This window comes from Ammospiza caudacuta, chromosome 2 (assembly GCF_027887145.1).
Source record: "Ammospiza caudacuta isolate bAmmCau1 chromosome 2, bAmmCau1.pri, whole genome shotgun sequence".
In the NCBI taxonomy this organism is placed as follows: domain Eukaryota; kingdom Metazoa; phylum Chordata; class Aves; order Passeriformes; family Passerellidae; genus Ammospiza; species Ammospiza caudacuta.
Window position 1 is genome coordinate 113843177 of NC_080594.1, and position 18953 is coordinate 113862129.

At 44.6% G+C, this 18953-nt stretch overlaps 1 protein-coding gene across 2 annotated transcripts; it reads left to right on the forward strand.

Annotated features, from left to right (window-relative positions):
• The first annotated feature begins 1761 nt into the window (after positions 1 to 1761).
• On the forward strand, positions 1762 to 18945 carry DDX3X (DEAD-box helicase 3 X-linked). 2 transcript variants are annotated; one of them, XM_058825021.1, is made up of 17 exons: positions 1762 to 1928; positions 4003 to 4060; positions 5034 to 5084; positions 9593 to 9716; positions 10901 to 11044; positions 11128 to 11227; positions 11764 to 11899; positions 12255 to 12340; positions 12975 to 13073; positions 13149 to 13309; positions 13484 to 13628; positions 13748 to 13892; positions 14210 to 14391; positions 14483 to 14600; positions 15016 to 15172; positions 15997 to 16124; positions 16424 to 18945. In XM_058825021.1, the coding sequence occupies exons 1-17, from the start codon at positions 1884 to 1886 to the stop codon at positions 16504 to 16506; spliced, it is 1962 nt and encodes a 653-aa protein (XP_058681004.1). In that variant the 5' UTR covers positions 1762 to 1883; the 3' UTR covers positions 16507 to 18945. The 2 variants fall into 2 exon arrangements, with proteins under 2 accessions (XP_058681004.1, XP_058681005.1); XM_058825022.1 differs by lacking the exons at positions 1762 to 1928; positions 4003 to 4060; positions 5034 to 5084; positions 9593 to 9716 and adding an exon at positions 9825 to 9994.
• The last annotated feature ends 8 nt before the right edge of the window (positions 18946 to 18953 follow it).

The window sequence follows — 18953 nt, forward strand, 5'->3', positions numbered from 1 at the left end:
GCATATGAATTATCACAAAGAACGCCCTTGTTTGTAAAACACTGCAGACCTTGCAGGGATATAAAGGAAACTACAGAATTGTTTAGAATTGCCTGCAAAGTTGTAAGAAGAAAAGGAATAAAAAGTATTACTTAAAACCTGCTTTCAAAAGAAACAAAATTTGGGTCTACATCCAGTAATAGCTTCTTAACAATACAGAAATCTTTTCCTTTTAACTGTCAGGAAGCCTGAATGAAGAAACCTGTGAGCTTTTAGAGTATATAAATAGGTGCACCTGGGGATGAAACACAAGCATAAATCTTTAACTCTGGAGCTGTAGCTGGCTGGAGAATTGTAATGGAAGGTGAAAGCAGAAAACTGGTAAATGTTTTGTTTAAGACCAGAGCATCATGGAATTCAGTGGTTTGTTTGTGAGGAGCATGTGTTGTCCATTCAAGGACTTGTTTATGGATGTTTAAATCTTAAATGTTGTTTAAACCCTGTCTCATAGGGTTTAATTTCTGCATCAGGAAGACTTTGGCTCTAGAGCTCCAATTTTAAGGGCAGGAAAAACCTAGGCAGAGATGGGCTGTTTAATGTGTGAGTACTGTGGAAAAGTTCTGTCTTGTTTTTAAATCCCATGATGAATCATCCTTCTGGAGAATGGATCTTCCCTGTGGTTTTCTTCTGGGAAGAGGCAGGAGCCTGAGGAGGAGGAGGGAAATGGAGGAATAATTCCTGTGTGAGGATCAAGGGCAGCCCAACCCCGAGTGCTTTTCCCGGTGCCCTCACAGCCCGGCCGTGTCCTGATCCCTAAGCAGTTCATCACTGCTTTTACTGACCCAAATTTAAGGAGGCAGTTTTACTATTCTGTGTCAGCAGGCTGGGAGGGAAGGGAATGGGGTTATTTGTGTATTTTTTCCCCTAGTAACAGTTCAATGTTAACTATTTGATGCTTAGTCTAAAAGTCCTGATGAATCCAAGTGGGGCTATTTGTGAAGGCAGAGACAGCTGGCATAACTGATACTACAGGGAAAACACGGACAACCCTTTGGCACGTCAGTGTGTTTGATGGCTGAGGGGCTGGGAGAAAGAGCTGATGAAAATGTACAGTGACTGCTGGAACCCACCAGCAGTGTGCTGGGGTTAGCGGCTCACAGGGCAGTAAGCACAGGGGACGGTCTGAGCCCTGCGGAGCCGCCGGTTGGCGTGTCCAGGCCTGCTCTGGGGGCAGGCGGAAGAGGATAGAGGCCGGTGTATTCCGGGCCCAGCCACCCCTCCTCCCCGCCGCGCCGCCATTACGCGCTGCGCCACTGCCCGCCGAGGGGGGAGCGACAAGATGGCGGCGGCACACGCCCACGTGACCCAGGGCCCGCCTCCTTCTAGCGGCGCCTGGGCCGCGCGCGCGGTGCTCTCTCGCGAGAGCGGCGAACAAAAGGACAGCGCGGCGCAGGCTGTATGTTGGTGGTGGTGGGGGGGGGGAGTGTGTCGTGATCTCGCGAGAATTTGCCGCCGCTCTCCTCCCGAGGAGAGCCGGGCGGGAGCGGGGGGAGGGGAAACCTCGCGGTACCGCCGGGAACTCGGCGCGGGCCCGGCGCCCCGAAGTCTCGCGACAGCTCCGGGAGCGCGTCCCTCACCAGGCGCTGGGCTGTGCGGAGTTCTCGCGATAGCCCCGGGAAGGGAGGGCGGCGGGGGGGGCGGTCGCCGTGCGCGCTGAGGTCAGCGCGCGCCGCCGGGCGCGCGGGGGGCGGGGCCTATATAAAGGCCGGGCCCGCGGCGGGGGGGGCTCAGTCAGGGCAGCGATTCGTGGCGGAACCAGTGACACCCACGGCAGCGACCTCCCGGCCCAGCGGATCCCCATTTCTCGAGGCGGAGCGGGACGAGCCCGAGACCGATCTCTCGTTATGAGTCATGTGGCGGTGGAAAATGCCCTCGGTCTAGACCAGCAGGTGAGGGAGGAGAAGCGGAAAGGCCGCTCCGTTACCCGGAGGAGGCGCGCGTCGGAGCTCTTGGGGCAGAGAGGGCGGCGGGGACGGTCGGGAATCCTCGCGCGGGGCTCCGGTCTTCGCTCCCCGGCGGCGGTGTCGCAATTCCCCCCGCGGTAACCCCCACCTCCCCCCCTGCGCGGCCTGTTGTGGCGCACTCGGTCGTTGCGCAGTTAACGCTGTGCGGCGGCCCCGCGCCGCGCCGGGCCCCCCCCGAGGGGGTGCGTTGTCCCCGTGGCCGGGGCGGTGTTGCGGGGGTGCGGAGCCGCCGGTGCCGCCCGGCCCGGCCCCGGTCCCGCTTGGGCCCCGTGGCCCCCGCGCCGCGCTCGGACCCGCTTTGTGTGGGAGCGCCGGGAGCGGCAGCGGCCCCTGGCGGCCGCAGCGGGAATTGCAGCGCGGGGGGAGGAGGAGGAGGAGGAAGGGGCGGTCAATGGCCGCCATTGTGCGGGGCGGGGGAAGGGGGGACACACACGACACCGCGCTTTGTGTGACGCCCCTTCCCCGGGGAGGCGGCGCTGGCGGCCGCCTTTGTTCAAGCTCCGGTGCTGCCGAGCCCGGTGACGCAGTTGGGCCTGGAGTCGTGTTGTTCCGCACCATTTTTTTTCATTTTGTTTCTATTCCTGTATCCCCCCGCTCCCTCCCGGCGCTGGGCGGGATCGATGCTTATCTATGGTTATCTAACCCTCGGGCACGGCGGCAGGGGCAGGAAGAGCCCCATCTGCCCGAGGGGCAGCGCTCGCCCTCGGCCTCATCCGCGAAGTAGGTCACGGAGACGATGCCGCCCTCCCCTTTCCTCTCCCTTCTCCCCCGCTCTCCCCCCGCGCCACACGTGACGGGCGCCGGCAGCCGGATCAGCCGCTCCCGCTGCGCCGGGAATCCAGCCCGCAGTGCCGCACTGAGATGGCGCCGGGGCTGCGCCACCGGGCCCGGGCAGCGCCGGGGAGGTGTTGCCCCCACCGCGGGCATCCGCTGCGAGGGAATTCATCTATCTCTTCTCGCTGATCGTGGAGAGCGGTCTTGACCTAGTGGAGAGCCTGTAAAGTGCTGTTAAAAATAAGAAGCATTCTTGAGCGCTGCGTTGATGATTCGATCGACTAGAAAGATGGCATTTTAAGTGGTAGCTTTAAAAGAGGATGTTACGATGGCAGCCGCGACAGAATTCTTAAATGCTCATGCAGCTGAGCGACGGAAAGCACAGTGCAATGGAGTATTTGCTTTCGACTAATTCAGCTCATTGGAAAATACCTCTGCACAATACGAAATTTATTTTTATGTAAACACGCCTTATTTTTCAGATACACGTTTATAATCCCTGCCATGCAGGAAACTGTAATAATTCGGTTCTTGAGCTTTATCGGTTTCCCGTTGCTTTCTGCTGAAACGAGTCCATATTGTGTTTGACTTAACACCTCTGAGCGCCCCACCAGCACTGCGTGAACTGACGTCTTTTGGAAAACTTTACTGTGAGACTGAAGGCTATAAAGGCTATTGGTTTTTTTTTGGAAAAACAACCCAAAAAATTATGTTTGCCGAAGATGTCGACAGACATCACCTAATGTTTTGGGAGCAGCAGTTGCCTCGAGCGTGAAGACTCTAATGTCTTAGTAGCGTTAATGCAGCTGAAAATACCTTGAGTCTCTACAAGTAAAGTGCCCAGTTAAATTGACATTACTTCTGCTGAAGTTTCTGTAGCAAAAATTGTCACTGACCCAAATCCGAATGCAGTTGACTGAAATAGGCTGAAATTCAGTCTATTTAAAATGGCTCTTTAGCCTGCAGGTAGTGTGAAGCAGAAGTCTGTGGTAGTGATTTGGTGGGTGTGAGAGACTCTGCTGGCCTTGCTGCCCGTGTGGGTGTCTGTTTATTGGTGGGAACAAAAACATTCAAGATGGTACAGCCTGAGTAATAATAAGAGACCTGATTTGGCACGATATAAAAAATTTTTTGCAGTAGCTTGTTCTGATAAATAAAAGGGTTCTTTTGTATCGTAGCATAAATTCATGGTACAACATGTTGATACTTGTCTTATTTCTTCTAGTTTTCTGGTCTAGACTTGAATTCCTCAGACTCTCAGAGTGAAGGAAGTTCTACAAGCAGTAAGTACATGCAAATTATCAAGCTTACAAACACAGTTAAAAAGTGGGGGCTTGCAGCTGTGAAAAGCAGTTCCTAAAGCCAAAGTTTACAGAGGCTGATGAGGAAATAGGTTGCCAGTTAAGCTTGCTTTGAAAACACTGTTTTAGATAGAACCACTTAATTTTGTTGTGGTACAGTGTGTGTGCACATTTCTGAGGCACTTAATTAGCTTGAGAGAACTCAGTGTTCCAGTCCTGTCCCAGATTTTCAGTTGCCTCTCATCTGAGGCCACTGACTGTAGTAATGTGGTGATTTGTCTTCCTAAAATACCAGGTGTAGAGCAGGAATGTCAGCTCTGCGATCTCAATTCACTGGATAGAAAGTGATATTGATATACAAGGCTTAAGTATGTTAGGAGGGGAGAATCTTCCAGGAATTCACATTCAGCTTGTGGCTGGTATTTTCTCATTTGTGTTGCTTTAGCAGACAGATGTTTCTGGACTGTAAATGAGGAATGCTATTCAGAGGCAGTTTGTTGTGGCTTCTGGCTTGATCTGAGCTGAATGGAGGGGATGGGTGAATTTAAAGGGAAGGAAAAATACTGGTAGTAGTAGTGTGAGTGCCAGTACTTGAATGTCACAGTAAATATCTTGAGCTGCTCAAGTATCTGGCACCAGCCTAAGCCTTGAGGGGTTCTAGGAAGGCAGGTTTTGTTGTAGACCCTGTAACACCCATAAATGGGTGTGGGATTCAGTCAGAGGAGCACAAGACATCTGTGCCTCAAACCAGCTGCCTAAATGGGTGTGCAGGAACCTTAAACTTCAACTGAGAGCATGCTACCAAGTGCTGTGTTAAATGATTCCTGTTAAAAATGCTGCAAGAGGCCTTGAAGGCAGATGTTTTTACTGAGCAGAAGCTGTTGTTGACAAGATGAGCATTTGAGGATGTGCTGACCCCACGGGCCTGTAACACTGCCTCTCTTTTGTCGTCTAGAAGGCCGATACATTCCTCCTCACTTGCGGAACAGGGAGGCTTCAAAACAGGGTATGTATCACAAACACTGGCAACACTGAACGGCTCTTGCATCCCCAGGAGCAGGCTGCACAGGTTCTGATAGTACTGCTTGAATGCTATTACAAACACTGCTTAACTGTCCTCTGCAAAACATGGCAACTTTATCTTCTGCTTTTAGTGTGCTTTTCTAGATCCTTCACCCACTTAAATCCTAAGCTCAAGTTCAGTATCTGACTGATAAAATACCTTCTGGGTCTGTGTAACAATTAGCTGTGATTGATGCAAGATGGAGTCTCCCATCTTGCTGTATAATCTTGAGTATTGGTCTGAATAGATTTTGTGGGTACTGGTTTTTCTGCTAGTGACTGTGTTGTGGAATTTACAATCAGTTGTTTAATATGAACAAACAGCACAGTTTGACTTTGTAAATGCATCTCTTTACACAAAGAGGTGTTGTCCTTGTTCAGCTTCCTGCAGTTTTTATGGAGGCCCCTGGGAGTGCTTGCAGAAGGAAATGCAGGCTCTTGGTGAGGCAAACGAGAAGTACATGACCTGTTTTGGTCACATGTTTACATCGGTGTTTATGCTGAGAAACGGTCCTTCCATCTTTTTGAGTCTCTAAACAGAACAGAACACAGAAGAAACGTTTCTTGGACCACTTCAGTGAAGTAAACATGACCTTTCAGTGTAAGAGCCCAAGGGGGCAGGTGCTGCAGCACGTGTAGTCATGTCTGGTGGCTTGGGTGGATATGAGAGAAACATTTCCTCTAACACCCATTGAAATGCACCAGAATGCAGCAGCTAAAACACTTCCTGCAGTACTACAACGTAAAGAATCGAGGTTTTGTGGCATGAGAGGACTTGGATCTCATCTGTTTCTAAAGCAATAAATTTTCACAGATTCTTTTCAATCCTGCAGGAGGAGGGCTTCCATTATGAGTGGGTGGGAGGGCAGTCATTATATGATAATGTGTCTCACAGTGCTTTTTGTCTTGCCTTTGTATGTGTCCAAGCTACTAGTGGGTGTTTTGGTTTTTTTTTTATTTTTTTCTTTGTTTTGTTTTGGTTTTTTTTTTTTTTTTTTTTTTTTTTTTTTCCCTGGGGTTGTTTGTTTGGGATTTTTCTTTGGTTTTGTTTGGGGTGTTTTTGTTATGTGAAAGAGGTATAGCCTGAAGCACCAAGTGATGAACAGTGTGTTAGCAGAACTTAATGTTCTGGGAAAAGGAGGAGGACTGGTTGGCAGCCAGTTCAGTGCTCTTGTTCCCAGTCACACTGACCTCAAATATGAGCAATCTTGCAAGAAACTGATTTTCCAAATCTGAGGATTGTGCAGGTTTCTTGAAAGCAGGGAGCAGCTTTAAGGTGCTTGTGAACATTTGCTGTTCATAGATTTCTTGTATGATGTTTAGTACCTAAGTTTTGTGGGTAAAAGATGCAGTAACCTTGCGTTCTACCATGACCTGTTTTGGGTAAGACTGGCATTGTACTTTCTTGTGCAAGAGCAGAGATCAGACATGGCAGTGTGGGTGTGATTACATAAAGATTTTCTAGAGACTTCACCTTGCAAAAAGGTAAATAGGTCATGAAACCGTAATCTGACCTGTGGCTTGTCCAGTTAATAGAGCTTTGCCTGCCAACTTCCCTTGGTAAACCTAATGTTCAAAAATTGCCTTTAAACCTGGCTGAGTGCTGTACCACTGGCATCTTCCTGGTTCCCTGTGACAGGGTTCATAATTGCTGAATAGAAAAGTTCCAGTTCAGCGCCCTGTTGGAAGCATCATGAGTCTGGGCTTGTAAAGCTGAGCTATCTTGTAGGATGATTTGAAGTCTGTTCTGCAGTTGTGCTTTCATCAAGTGATGTTTGCTTCTGTTTACATAACTCAAAGATTTCTTCAGCTGCGTTGGAACTTCTGAATTTTGAAATTTGGATGATCTGTGAAATTTTTAATGACAAAGCTTGGACGTGAGGCAGCAACCTTGTATGGTAGTGTTTAAGAAAATCTTCCATTTAGCTGCAGATCTGTCCCACTAATACTAATCTATTGGCTTTGTAAGTGGGGAGTAGGGCAGTACAGAACTGCAGGAAATAACAGCCTGCATAAAAATAATGTTCTTAGGTTACTTAATGGCAGTTCTGTTTCTGTGGCAGCTCAGTATGCAGGGCTGTCAGGCCTGAAGTGTCTCCCTTCCATGAGCTCAATTGCTAATACTAAAGCTTGTTGTCATTTAAGTTTCTTCTTAAACTTCCTGGAAGCAGCTTCTGGATATTTAAACTGTAATCTGATCTATAGTAGGTCAAAAACTAAATGTTAAGAATTCACCCTAAAGGTCTTATCCTCCCTAAAGGAATCTATCATTCTGTTTCTCCTATCTTAAAAAAAACCAAAAGACTATTGCTACTTTATGTGGCAGGTTTTCAAGTGAGCTGGCAGTGATTAGTGTTACAAAATAAATGTGAATGGAAATGCTGGTTGAGGGAGATGCATTGACATCTGTAATGCTGTTCGTAGGTGCAAGGAGTACAGAGCTGCTCTGGAAGTTGATTAACTTAGTGAGTTCTTATCCCTGCTGTGAGGAAGATGTGCTGGATGGAATCTCTACAGGTTTTTACTTAAAACCAAAAGCATTTACATTTTGAGGAATTTCCTGGTAGTCTTTCCACAGCATTGTAATCATTCTCTTCACTTCAGAGAAGTTGATCTCTGGTCTGTTATGGGTTTTCTCAGGGCGTTTACTTCCAGTTTTAATTTACCATTTGATGCCTGAAATTCTGACTATTATGCCTGTCATTTACTTAGAATTGACTTGTATGGCCTGGTCCTGTGTCCTGTGCTGATCCACAAATAAAGTCAGAGTAGGAATGCCAGACTGAAGGGCCTGGAATTGGTGAAGCAGGATGTGCACACCTGTCTTTGGTGTAGAAGTTGCTGTGCTACCTTAAAGTTATGGCAAAGTACCAGCTTCAGACATGAGTTATTTATCTGCTCTAATGAGCTAGGTGAATGAGGCTGCTTTGTAGGCTATTTGGAATGTAAGATTTTGACTCTGAACTTCTCAGGCTTTGTAGAAAATGTGAAATAGTGTCAGTTGAGTTTTTTCACTGTTATGAAATTACATCTGTATCCCTGAAGATGGCTCTCTCAGTACCCATGGCAGTTCTGTTAGATCCCTTGGCAGGATGACATATCCAAATAGTTGTAGTGGCCTGAAAGTTACTCAATAAAATCTGTATTTAGCTATCTTTTAAACAAGCCAAAATAACCTTATTGAAATTAATGTCTTTAAGGACTAATACTGCTTCTTAAAGCACTTTGGGAGTCTTGAAGTGCATTCCATGATCTTGTGTGCTAAAACTTCATGGATGGATTATTTTTGCTGTCTGTTTCAGTTACCCAGACAAAAGAGTTACAGTTATCACAGTAGTTTTTAAAGTTCCCTTGGGACCAGTACATTTCTGGATTCTGGGTACTAGAATTCTTAATTAAAAAACCAGAGGTAAGGTGAATGGCACTCTTTAGAGAACATCAAAAAAAGTAGGGTAATTCTGGTAGCAAAACCTTTTCAGAGAGACTGGGCCTAGAACAGCCCCTTTCTTTGGAATGAATTTGTTCTGTGGTTGCTGTTATTGTCTCATGAATAGGTCTGGACTGGTTTTGTGCTGTGGAGCTGGCAAAGCATGCTCACAAGAGTGACATTATTTGTTTATCTGTTCTGTTATTTAACTTATTCTCTGCTGGAATCCCATAGCTGAGATAAAATATGTTACACAAAAGTTGGGGAGGTTGGACCTCTGAAAGAGAATTTATAATTTCTCAGTCCAGTACCAGAGCAGGGTTTTAAAGCTTCACATTTCTGCTACCTCATAGGCCCTGGTAGCAAAATAAAAGTGAGGGTTTTTTACTCTGGTATTTGCAAGCTGAGGTGCTTTGTATTCTTTTGAGTTAACATACATAAGTAGTCACCTACTGTAGGCAAAGGTAAAAGTGCTGTGGAAAAATACAGTCTGGGTAATTTGTTGTGAAGAGCTCCAAATACCTTCTCTGAGTGTGGTGCTGTTAGTTACAGTCTGTGCAGATCACATTGCTTTGTGTACTTGCACTATTATAAAACATTCTAATCTCTGTTTGGATTTCTGATATCATTTATTTATCTGAGAGGCCTTGTTAACCTCCACAAATGTGTAGTCAAGGATTTGTGTTGGAAAGATGACCATAGATGAGGCTTGGCAAACTTAGCATCTTAAAGTTTCTTCTGCTACCCAGCTTTCCAGGGTAGGCAACTGAAATACTTGTTCTAAGGCAAGTGCAGGTTTTTAAAAAAACCCCAATGTACTTGTACATGCAGGGAGAAATTTCAGTTTGGATGGGTGATGAGAAATGCTCAGTCCCTTGCTGAACTAGTTTTGCATTCATGCATCTTCTATTCATGAAGGAATTCAGTCCTACAGATCTCTCAGTGAAGGCTTCCTGGACAGAGGTGTTTTTTCTTGTGAAAGCTTGTGCTGTGCAGCGTTAGGCTGACGTGCCTGTGTGTGCCAGGTTTCGACAGCGGCGGCTGGAGCTCCAGGCGAGACAAGGATGCCTACAGCAGCTTCGGCGCGCGCTCCGACCGCGACTCCAAGTCCAGCTTCTTCGACCGCGGCACCGGCTCCAGAGGAGGGAGGCGAGTACCTCTTGGTCTGGGTGTGCACACAGAGTCTGCCTCAGCTCTAGCACTGCACTTGGCATCTTGATGTTAAAATTAGGGTTCCAGGTGTGAGCAGCATGAGGTAGGAGGAGCCTGGGAGGGGAGGAGAGAGGGAGAGAACCTTGCCTTGAAAGCTATGTGACTTCAAGGATGGGCAATTTGCATGTTGAAGAATGTGCCCTGTGGTCTGCCACCAGCCACTCACTGCAGCTGTAGTGCCTGGCTGATTTCAGCATTCACCAAAGAAGTGCTAGGTGGGTGGCTGCTTCCAGGAGAACCGTGAAGAGCTGTTGGGAGCACACACAATACATCACTATGGATTTTTTTTTTTATTTCAATATTTTTTTTATTGTTTAAAAAGTGTAGTTAATAAAACTGGGTGAGACTCTTGCAGGTTCTCTGCCTTACTTGAGCAGTCTTACACACATCATGCGTTGTATGCACAAGTGTGGTGAGAGTGACCTTTACCGACTACTTAGTAAAGCTGACCTAGTCCTGTATCCAGACTTTTCTCAAACATGATTTACCAGGCCAAAAACTAAACAGTTGAGGTAAGGACTTCTTCCACCTTCTTTCCAAGTCAGTAATACAGGTGAGCTCCCTCTTTATGCAATAATTATATGACATAATGGAGGTATTTGGCCACATGTGCGGTGGGGGAATAAAGGAAGAAATTGCAGCCCTGGAGGGTTTTGTCTGGACATGGGAAAGCTGTGTAGAATGAGGCAGAGGAAAGGGTGGGGGGAATACAAAATAGTGCTGCTTAGGAGGTTTAAACAGAGCTCCCCACAAAGAAATGGCAAAGACTGAGCAACTTGGATTGCAGCTCCACTGGCAGATGGCTGTTTACATTTGTTATGCTTAATCAAATAAAACTGGTGGTAGAAAGTTCACTATGTTAAGCTAAACTGAGCTCTGAAATCACAACAAACTCTCCTGTCTGACACAGAAAAATGTGACCTGGTCTGATGGCCAGGACTAATTTCTGTGCTTAGGTCAAGAAGCAAGTGTAGGTAACCTACTGATTCTGAATTGTTGCACAGTTGTGTGTGTAATACACAGAGTTGTAATACACAGTGCTGCGTTGTTATGGCTTTGATTGTGCATGTCAGTGCCCCCTGTTGCTGGGAAGGGTGGTCTGATTCTCGTGCTGTGTTTAGATACGAGGAGCGTGGCAGAGGCGGGGACTATGACCGGAGTGGCTTCGGCAGATTTGACCGTGGCGGCGGGAACAGCCGCTGGTGTGACAAATCCGATGAGGATGACTGGTCTAAGCCTCTCCCCCCGAGTGAACGCCTAGAACAGTGAGTCATGGAATACTGACTGATGGGGGAGGGTCATTTTGATAATTCCAGCAAGTAAAAATACTTTCATCTTCTGTTTTTAGGGAACTCTTTTCAGGAAGCAATACTGGCATTAACTTTGAGAAATATGATGATATTCCTGTTGAAGCAACAGGCAGCAACTGTCCTCCACATATTGAAAGTGTAAGTATTTTTTTAACAGTCTGTTCGGCTGATATATTTAGTACTGACTGTTTTGCATGGGTAGCTTTGATGTGTTGATGTCTGGAGTTTAAGGAGGAAAGGAAACATTGTCTTCCCTTCCTACAGCTAAGCTGTTTTGCAGAAGAGGGTTGCATATGATGAACTAAGTGAAGAAATTGTGTAAGCTTTTTCAATTAGCGCTCATAGCTTAGTTTTTAACTGTAACTTGTCCTTAAACAGTGAACCTGTAAAGAAGTGGAGGTGCTGATTTGGGAGCAGCTGCTAAGGCATGGGCAGTGTTAGGCTAAGCACAGTGTGTGTGCTAGTGCAGTCTGCACTTCAGGCTTGGCTGGCTTCTTAAGAATTGCTTAAAAACTGGACTAAGTATCTATGTGACTCTGTAACTTTTATAGGCAACTTCTATATGAAGGGCTGAAACAAGAGGTACTTAGTAAATTACTTGTTAAACTGAATGTTGTGCTGCATGGTGTTTGAAGTGAAGGATTCTGATCTTACTCCTTTTAAATATCTTACAGTTCAGTGATGTTGATATGGGAGAAATCATCATGGGAAACATTGAACTCACACGCTACACCCGTCCCACTCCAGTCCAGAAACATGCAATACCTATTATTAAAGAAAAGAGAGATTTAATGGCCTGTGCTCAGACAGGTAAGTCAGTGACTCTTTGCTGCTTAGTCACAGTAGAAGTGGGGTCTTGTATTACTGCAGGTAAGAGCTAGAACCTCCTGTGCAGTGTAGAAATAGTTGTGTGTTGGAAACTAATTTTAGTTTTGGTCTTGCATCTGCTTTAGATGTGTCTTGACTAGATTTACTGTGTTGGTCCTGAGACATGTTCATGTCTTAAACCACATTTGCTTCAGGGTTTTGGGCTGCTGAGGGTGCTCCAGTGCCACAAGTAGCAGCCATAGTCCAATGCAGGTGTTACTGGGAATGTGCTACTGATGCAGGGTTAGTGCTGTAGTTGACAGTAACTCTTAATTAATACTGGCTTGTGTTTTACTAGGGTCTGGGAAAACAGCTGCATTTCTTCTACCAATACTGAGCCAGATATATGCAGATGGTCCTGGTGATGCCTTGAGAGCAATGAAGGCAAGTATTCAAATACCCACGCCTGGGAAAGCAATGACCAATGTCATAGGTTTGGGGTTTTTCCCTCCCCACATGAGCTGATGTGTGCTACTGAACACAATAGCTGATCTTGAATCTTGTCATCATTTTGATATGATAGCCAAGCATCTCAGCTTGTTAAAGACTTCAGGTGTTTCTCTTGAAAAAATCCAAGCTGTGGATTACTTTTTTTCCTACCTGAGGAGTTGGATGCATAGCTGTCCAACTTTTTTAAAATAAATGGTTTTGTTGTTGCATAAGTTTAAAAGACACTTCCCTTGCTACTAAAAGCTACTTGGTCACACATCTATGTCATAGTAATTTCAGAATAGGAAGTAACTGGCTCTGTGGCTGTTACTTCTCTGCTGCTGAAGTTTGAGATTGCAGTGCTTGTTGTAGAGATCAGAGTTGTGCAGCTCTTGCCATAGTTACCCACAGCTGAACCTTGGGCACTGTGATAGAGCTGTCTTCAGGGGCAGTGCTCAGATTGGCTCTCAGCCATGCTTTGTCTTTCTTAAACTTGGTGACCTTTCTTAAATATTGCCTATAGTAGCTTTTTTCTTTCCCTTTGTGTTTTGGATGCTCATGCCAAGGTTTTTTTTTTTTTTTTCTTCAGGAGAATGGGAGGTATGGGCGCCGTAAGCAATATCCAATCTCACTGGTCTTGGCTCCCACTAGAGAATTGGCTGTGCAGATCTATGAGGAAGCCAGAAAGGTAGATCTAACAGTTTATTATTATAACATAGCTCAATTAGAATTTTTCTTGGTGCTAACTTCCTTTGCTTTGCAGTTTGCATACCGCTCCAGAGTTCGCCCCTGCGTTGTGTATGGTGGTGCAGACATTGGCCAGCAGATCCGTGACTTAGAACGTGGGTGTCACTTGCTTGTAGCAACTCCAGGACGACTGGTTGATATGATGGAGAGAGGAAAGATTGGACTGGATTTCTGCAAGTAAGTGTTGCTTGTCCATGTACAAATGACTTAAAGCAAGATACAGTTAAGAACCTCAGATTGTAGCTTTTGGGCTATGTAAACATCTGGTTGAGAATTTGTAACCCAGTGCAGACACCAGAGCACAGCTTACAGGACAGTGTTCTGAAGATGGTTTTTTTTACTGCTGTTTAGGTACCTAGTCCTTGATGAAGCTGACAGAATGCTTGACATGGGGTTTGAGCCTCAAATTCGTCGAATTGTTGAACAAGATACTATGCCACCAAAGGGGGTTCGTCACACCATGATGTTCAGTGCTACTTTCCCCAAGGAAATCCAGGTATTTAACGAGACTTTAAATACTTAAAAAGCTCATAAGGCCAAAGAAATTTTGCCTTTAGAAGGAGGGAAAAAGTATGATTTGATTTTGATTTATTTTTTTTCTCTCCTCCTTTCTAGATGCTTGCTCGTGACTTCCTTGATGAATACATCTTTCTGGCTGTTGGCAGAGTAGGTTCTACATCTGAGAACATCACACAGAAAGTAGTATGGGTGGAAGAGCCAGACAAACGATCGTTCCTGCTTGACCTGCTAAATGCCACAGGTAAAGAACAGTTGCAGATAAGCAAATAAGGCAAACTGTAGAATAGGCAAATCTAATGACTCAAGCAATAAGAATTTCTGCTGATTAGGGGAATGAAAGGGTATTTTGTTGACATGCAGTGAGTGTATTGCACTGGTTAAATGCCAGTATCAAGCTGATGTAAGGATGTCTGTTAATAAAAAAAGGAGGGAGGTCCCCAGTGATGCTACTTTAGAATAAACAGGCAGAGAATTGAAGCTGCCTATTACCAGGTTATGGAGCCTGTATTTGTCTATGCAGCTTTTCTTCTGTTAACCTGGACTTTAATTTTTTTTTAGGTAAAGATTCCTTGACTCTGGTGTTTGTGGAAACTAAAAAGGGGGCAGATGCTCTCGAGGACTTCCTGTACCACGAAGGCTATGCCTGCACAAGTATCCACGGAGATCGCTCCCAGAGGGACAGAGAGGAAGCACTGCACCAGTTCCGCTCTGGCAAGAGCCCCATTCTTGTTGCCACAGCAGTAAGTGAAATGTGTAAAACTCGAGCATGTGAGCCTGTTTCTTGGCCTGTAGAGTGAGTCTTGAGATTTGATTAAATCATTTAACCCCTAGGTAGCAGCAAGAGGATTGGATATCTCAAATGTAAAGCATGTCATAAACTTTGACTTGCCGAGTGACATTGAGGAGTACGTCCATCGCATTGGCCGTACAGGCCGTGTAGGAAACCTTGGTGAGTATCACCTGGGGTATCACAGACAGCACTTCATACCTAAGCTGACAAGTGCAGTCATATAGGCTGAGTAATACATTTCAAATCAGTACTTGAGAGAAGCCTGTGAGCTGCTTTCTGTGACCAAAAACTGGTCACTGCTGTGTATCCACTGTGGAAAGTTTACCAGTTCCTTTGGGTAATGTTCTTAGTGCCATCAAAAGACTCCTACTACATGTAAGCCTGGTGTCTGCTGTGTCTGGGAGTGAACATGATTTTGTGACTAGCTGTGATGGAGTAATGGTCTCCAACAGCTTTCTCTTTAAGTGATTGTAGTGTTTTCAGTCTTGGCTGTAAGGAACTGGAACGTGGAATGGGTTTTAAGTGCTGTGGTGTACTTGGATTGTGTGGAGCCAAAACTGAGTATCTCCTTCAGGTCTTGCCACTTCATTCTTCAATGAGAGGAACATAAACATTACAAAGGACTTGCTTGATCTCCTTGTGGAGGCTAAGCAAGAAGTACCATCTTGGCTGGAGAACATGGCCTATGAGCAGCATCACAAAGGAGGAGGCAGCCGTGGGCGATCTAAGAGGTAAGAGGCACAGCTTTGGCTAGAGATGGATATTCAGTCTGTTAAGAAACAGTTCTGTTCTCAGTCTAAAAATACTCTTAGAGGATGATAAGTGCAGTATAAGCTGAGCTTGGTGTGTGCCAAGGTGATTGTGTCTGTCTGGTTTTGTTCTATCTATTCATAAGGCAGTTAACACATAAAACCTCTTCTAAGCAAGCAGCTTAGATGCAGCTGAGATAAAGTGATGTTATCAGAAACCATTTTAGAAGTGTAAAAGCAGCTATAAAACACACAAATGCGTACCTCCCTGTGCCAGAGATGTACCTTAAGCAGTTGCTCTAATGTTTAGGAGAAGGTAGTGCAGTGCTTCCTGACAAAACCAGGAGAGAAAAGAGAATAAAGGTGTGAGGCCACTTTTAAAATAGTTTTTCTGTGGAAACCTGAAACACTAATACAAACCATTGTTTACTGGCTTACAGGGGTAGGATCAGAGAACACTTTCTCTTAATGTAGTGAACATGATCCAACCACACTTGGTTTGGTGCGAGTTTTGTTTTCTATTTTGCAGTATGCTTATAAAATACTTACTGTGTACATCATGAGAGACAGTCATAAATGCATTTCTTAAACACTGAGGTAGGGTTGGAGGCAGAGATTGCACTGAATCAGATCTTTCCAGGTAGCCTTGGGATGCTTGTAAAATGTGCTCACCTCAGCAGTGGCTGTTGTCCTGCTGTGGCTGGTCCCCAGGGTCAGAGCACATCACTCTGTGTGTGCAGTGCTCAGAATGCCCCCTGTTCAATGTCCCCTGTTTGACCCCAGTGTTTGTGTCCTGCCCTCTGCAGCAGTCGGTTCAGCGGAGGCTTCGGAGCCAGGGACTACCGGACGAGCAGCGGCTTCGGCAGCAGCAGCTCCAGCAGCAGCCGCTCCACCAGCAGCCGCAGCGGCGGGAGCGGCAGCAGGGGCTTCGGAGGTGAGACGGGCTGGGCAGCTGCACACACAGGGCTTGCTGGGGTAAAACTGGGTGTGATGCTGGATAAGAGGTCATCTGGTGCTTGCCATGCATGCAGTCTCAGCATTCTGCTTGGATCTAGTGCAGGTTACCTGATTGATGGTTTGATGCTACCTGGCTTTCCAGTGTTAATGTTGTGCATTTGACAGTACTGCTGGGTGGGGTTCTTTAATAGACAGCGGATACCTGGGTTGTTTTCTTGTTGTAAAGGTGCAAATCTTTAGAGTTAATTAAGCATCACTTTCTCTTGCCTTTCATAGGTGGTGGTTATGGAGGCTTCTACAACAGTGATGGATATGGAGGAAACTATAACTCCCAGGGGGTGGACTGGTGGGGCAACTGATCTGCTTGCAGCAGATACCCCACCAAACAAGCTAATATGGAAACCACATGTAACTTAGCCAGACTATACCTTGTGTAGCTTCAAGAACTCGCAGTACATTACCAGCTGTGATTCTCCACTGAAATTTTTTTTAAGGGAGCTCAAGGTCACAAGATGGAAATAAAGGAACAAGTAGCCCTATCTCGAAGGTGGTTTTGAAGACTCTTATTGCTGTAGTCAGGATTAACTCCCCTCCCACCCATCCCCACCCAGAAACTGCATTTATAATTTTGTGACTGAGGATCATTTGTTTGTTAATGTACTGTGCCTTTAACTTTAGACAACTTTTATTTTGATGTCCTGTTGGCTCAGTAATGCTCAAGATATCAATTGTTTTGACAAAATAAAAATTACTGAACTTGGGCTAAAATCAAACCTTGGCACACAGGTGTGATACAACTTAAACAGGAATCACTGATTCATCCATAATATTACAAAGAAAAACTTATGCGGTAGCCTGCATTAGGGCTTTGGTATCTGCAGATTTGAAAAATAAAACATCTTGAAGCATATCAATGCAATTAGTTTCTAATGTGGCAAAACTGTACTAAGTTAAAGTTCTGATTTGCTCACTCTATCCTGGATAGGTACTTAGAACCTGATAGCCTTTAATAAGCCATTCCAGTCATGATGAGATGATGTATGGATACATGCATACATTAAAAGCACTGTTTTTGAAGTTAATGCAAGTAAATACAGCAATTCCTTTTTCAATATTTAGGCAGATCATTAATGTGAGCTAGCCAAATGTGGGCAGAACATTACAGGGAACGTTTAAAGGTCTGATAACTTGAAATAGTTTTTAGGAGAATTCATCTATTTAGACTTTTTAAAAATGCCTGCCATATGAAATTGAAATGGTAGAATGGCTGACCATGGCAGTGATTGGTCCTCCGTAAGGGCCTGACTGAATTTTTGGTCTAATAACGCATGCTAGTGTTGATGTTTTTTGGTCAAGAGGGTATGAACAGGAAGAATTATGCAGCAGGCTTTATTTTAATGCAGATTCACATTACTCTGTTCAAGCTGCGTGGAGATGTTAAACTGGCTTACTGTAGACTTTGTAAAATGGCTCCAGAAGAGTAACAAACAAACCTGAGATCACAGAGGTTGGAAATGTACATAAACTGCACAAGGTTTCAATTCTGCTATTAAAGTGCAGTTTTAGTCAGTTTTAGTTGCATAGGTTTCCATTGTATTTATAGTCTGTTATGCTAAATCTGGCCAAAGATAAGTATTGTCCACCAGAAAAATGCCTCTGCCACTTGGAATTTCTGTGCTAACTTTGCGGCCAGAGCATTTAACAACTAATCTACAGTGGCATAGGAAAATGGCAAAAATCTCCTAAAGTGCAATAGATTTTTTCAAGTGTATTGTGCCTTGTTCTAAAACTTTTATTAAGTAGGTGCACTTGACAGTATTGAGGTCATTTGTTATGGTGCTATTTCAAGTCTAGGTTTAGGCCCTTGTACATTTTGCCCATAACTTTTTACAAAATACTTCTTTTATTGCACATTCAGAGAATTTTATATATGTCTTGTGTGCGTGTCCTTAACTTCCAATCTTATTTTGTCTCTTGGAGATTGAACGCAGCTTGTTTAAGGAGAAGGAAATAGATTCTAAAACTTATTTGGGACCATGGGAATGATAGCTGGGAAGAAAACTATTTGCACACGACAGATTTCTAGATACTTTTTGCTGCTAGTTTTGTGTAATATTTATTGAACATTTTTGACAAATATTTATTTTTGTAAGCCTAAAAGTGATTCTTTGAAAGTTTAAAGAAACTTGACCAAAAGACAGTACAAAAACACTGGCACTTGAATGTTGAATGTCACCGTATGCGTGAAATTATATATTTCGGGGTAGTGTGAGCTTTTAATGTTTAAGTCATATTAAACTCTTAAGTCAAATTAAGCAGACCCGGCATTGGCAGTATAGCCATAACTTTCTGATAGTAAAACAAAAATTGGCAACTTAAAATTAAACATGCCAAGGTTTTGATACACTTGTCTTAAGATATTTATGAAACACTTCTAAACACTGATGTGAAGTGTCCAGATTCTCAGATGTTTGTTGCGTGAGTTTTGTTTAGTTGTGTGTTTTTTTTTTTTCAGTGAATGTCTGGCACATTGCAATCCTCAAACATGTGGTTATCTTTGTTGTATTGGCATAATCAGTGACTTGTGCATTTTAGCAAGTTTTATCAGCCAGCAATATTTTCAGTTCAGATACAAGGATTCAAACCAATATGCAAGAATGGATTTAAACTTGCTGAATGTGAAAATTGAACTTCAAGTCACTGTAGGTTTAGAATTGCTTATTGTATTAGTTTAGATGCTAGCACTGCATGTGCTGTGCATATTCTTGATTTTATTAAAATAAAAAAGTTGAACTGCACAGTCTAT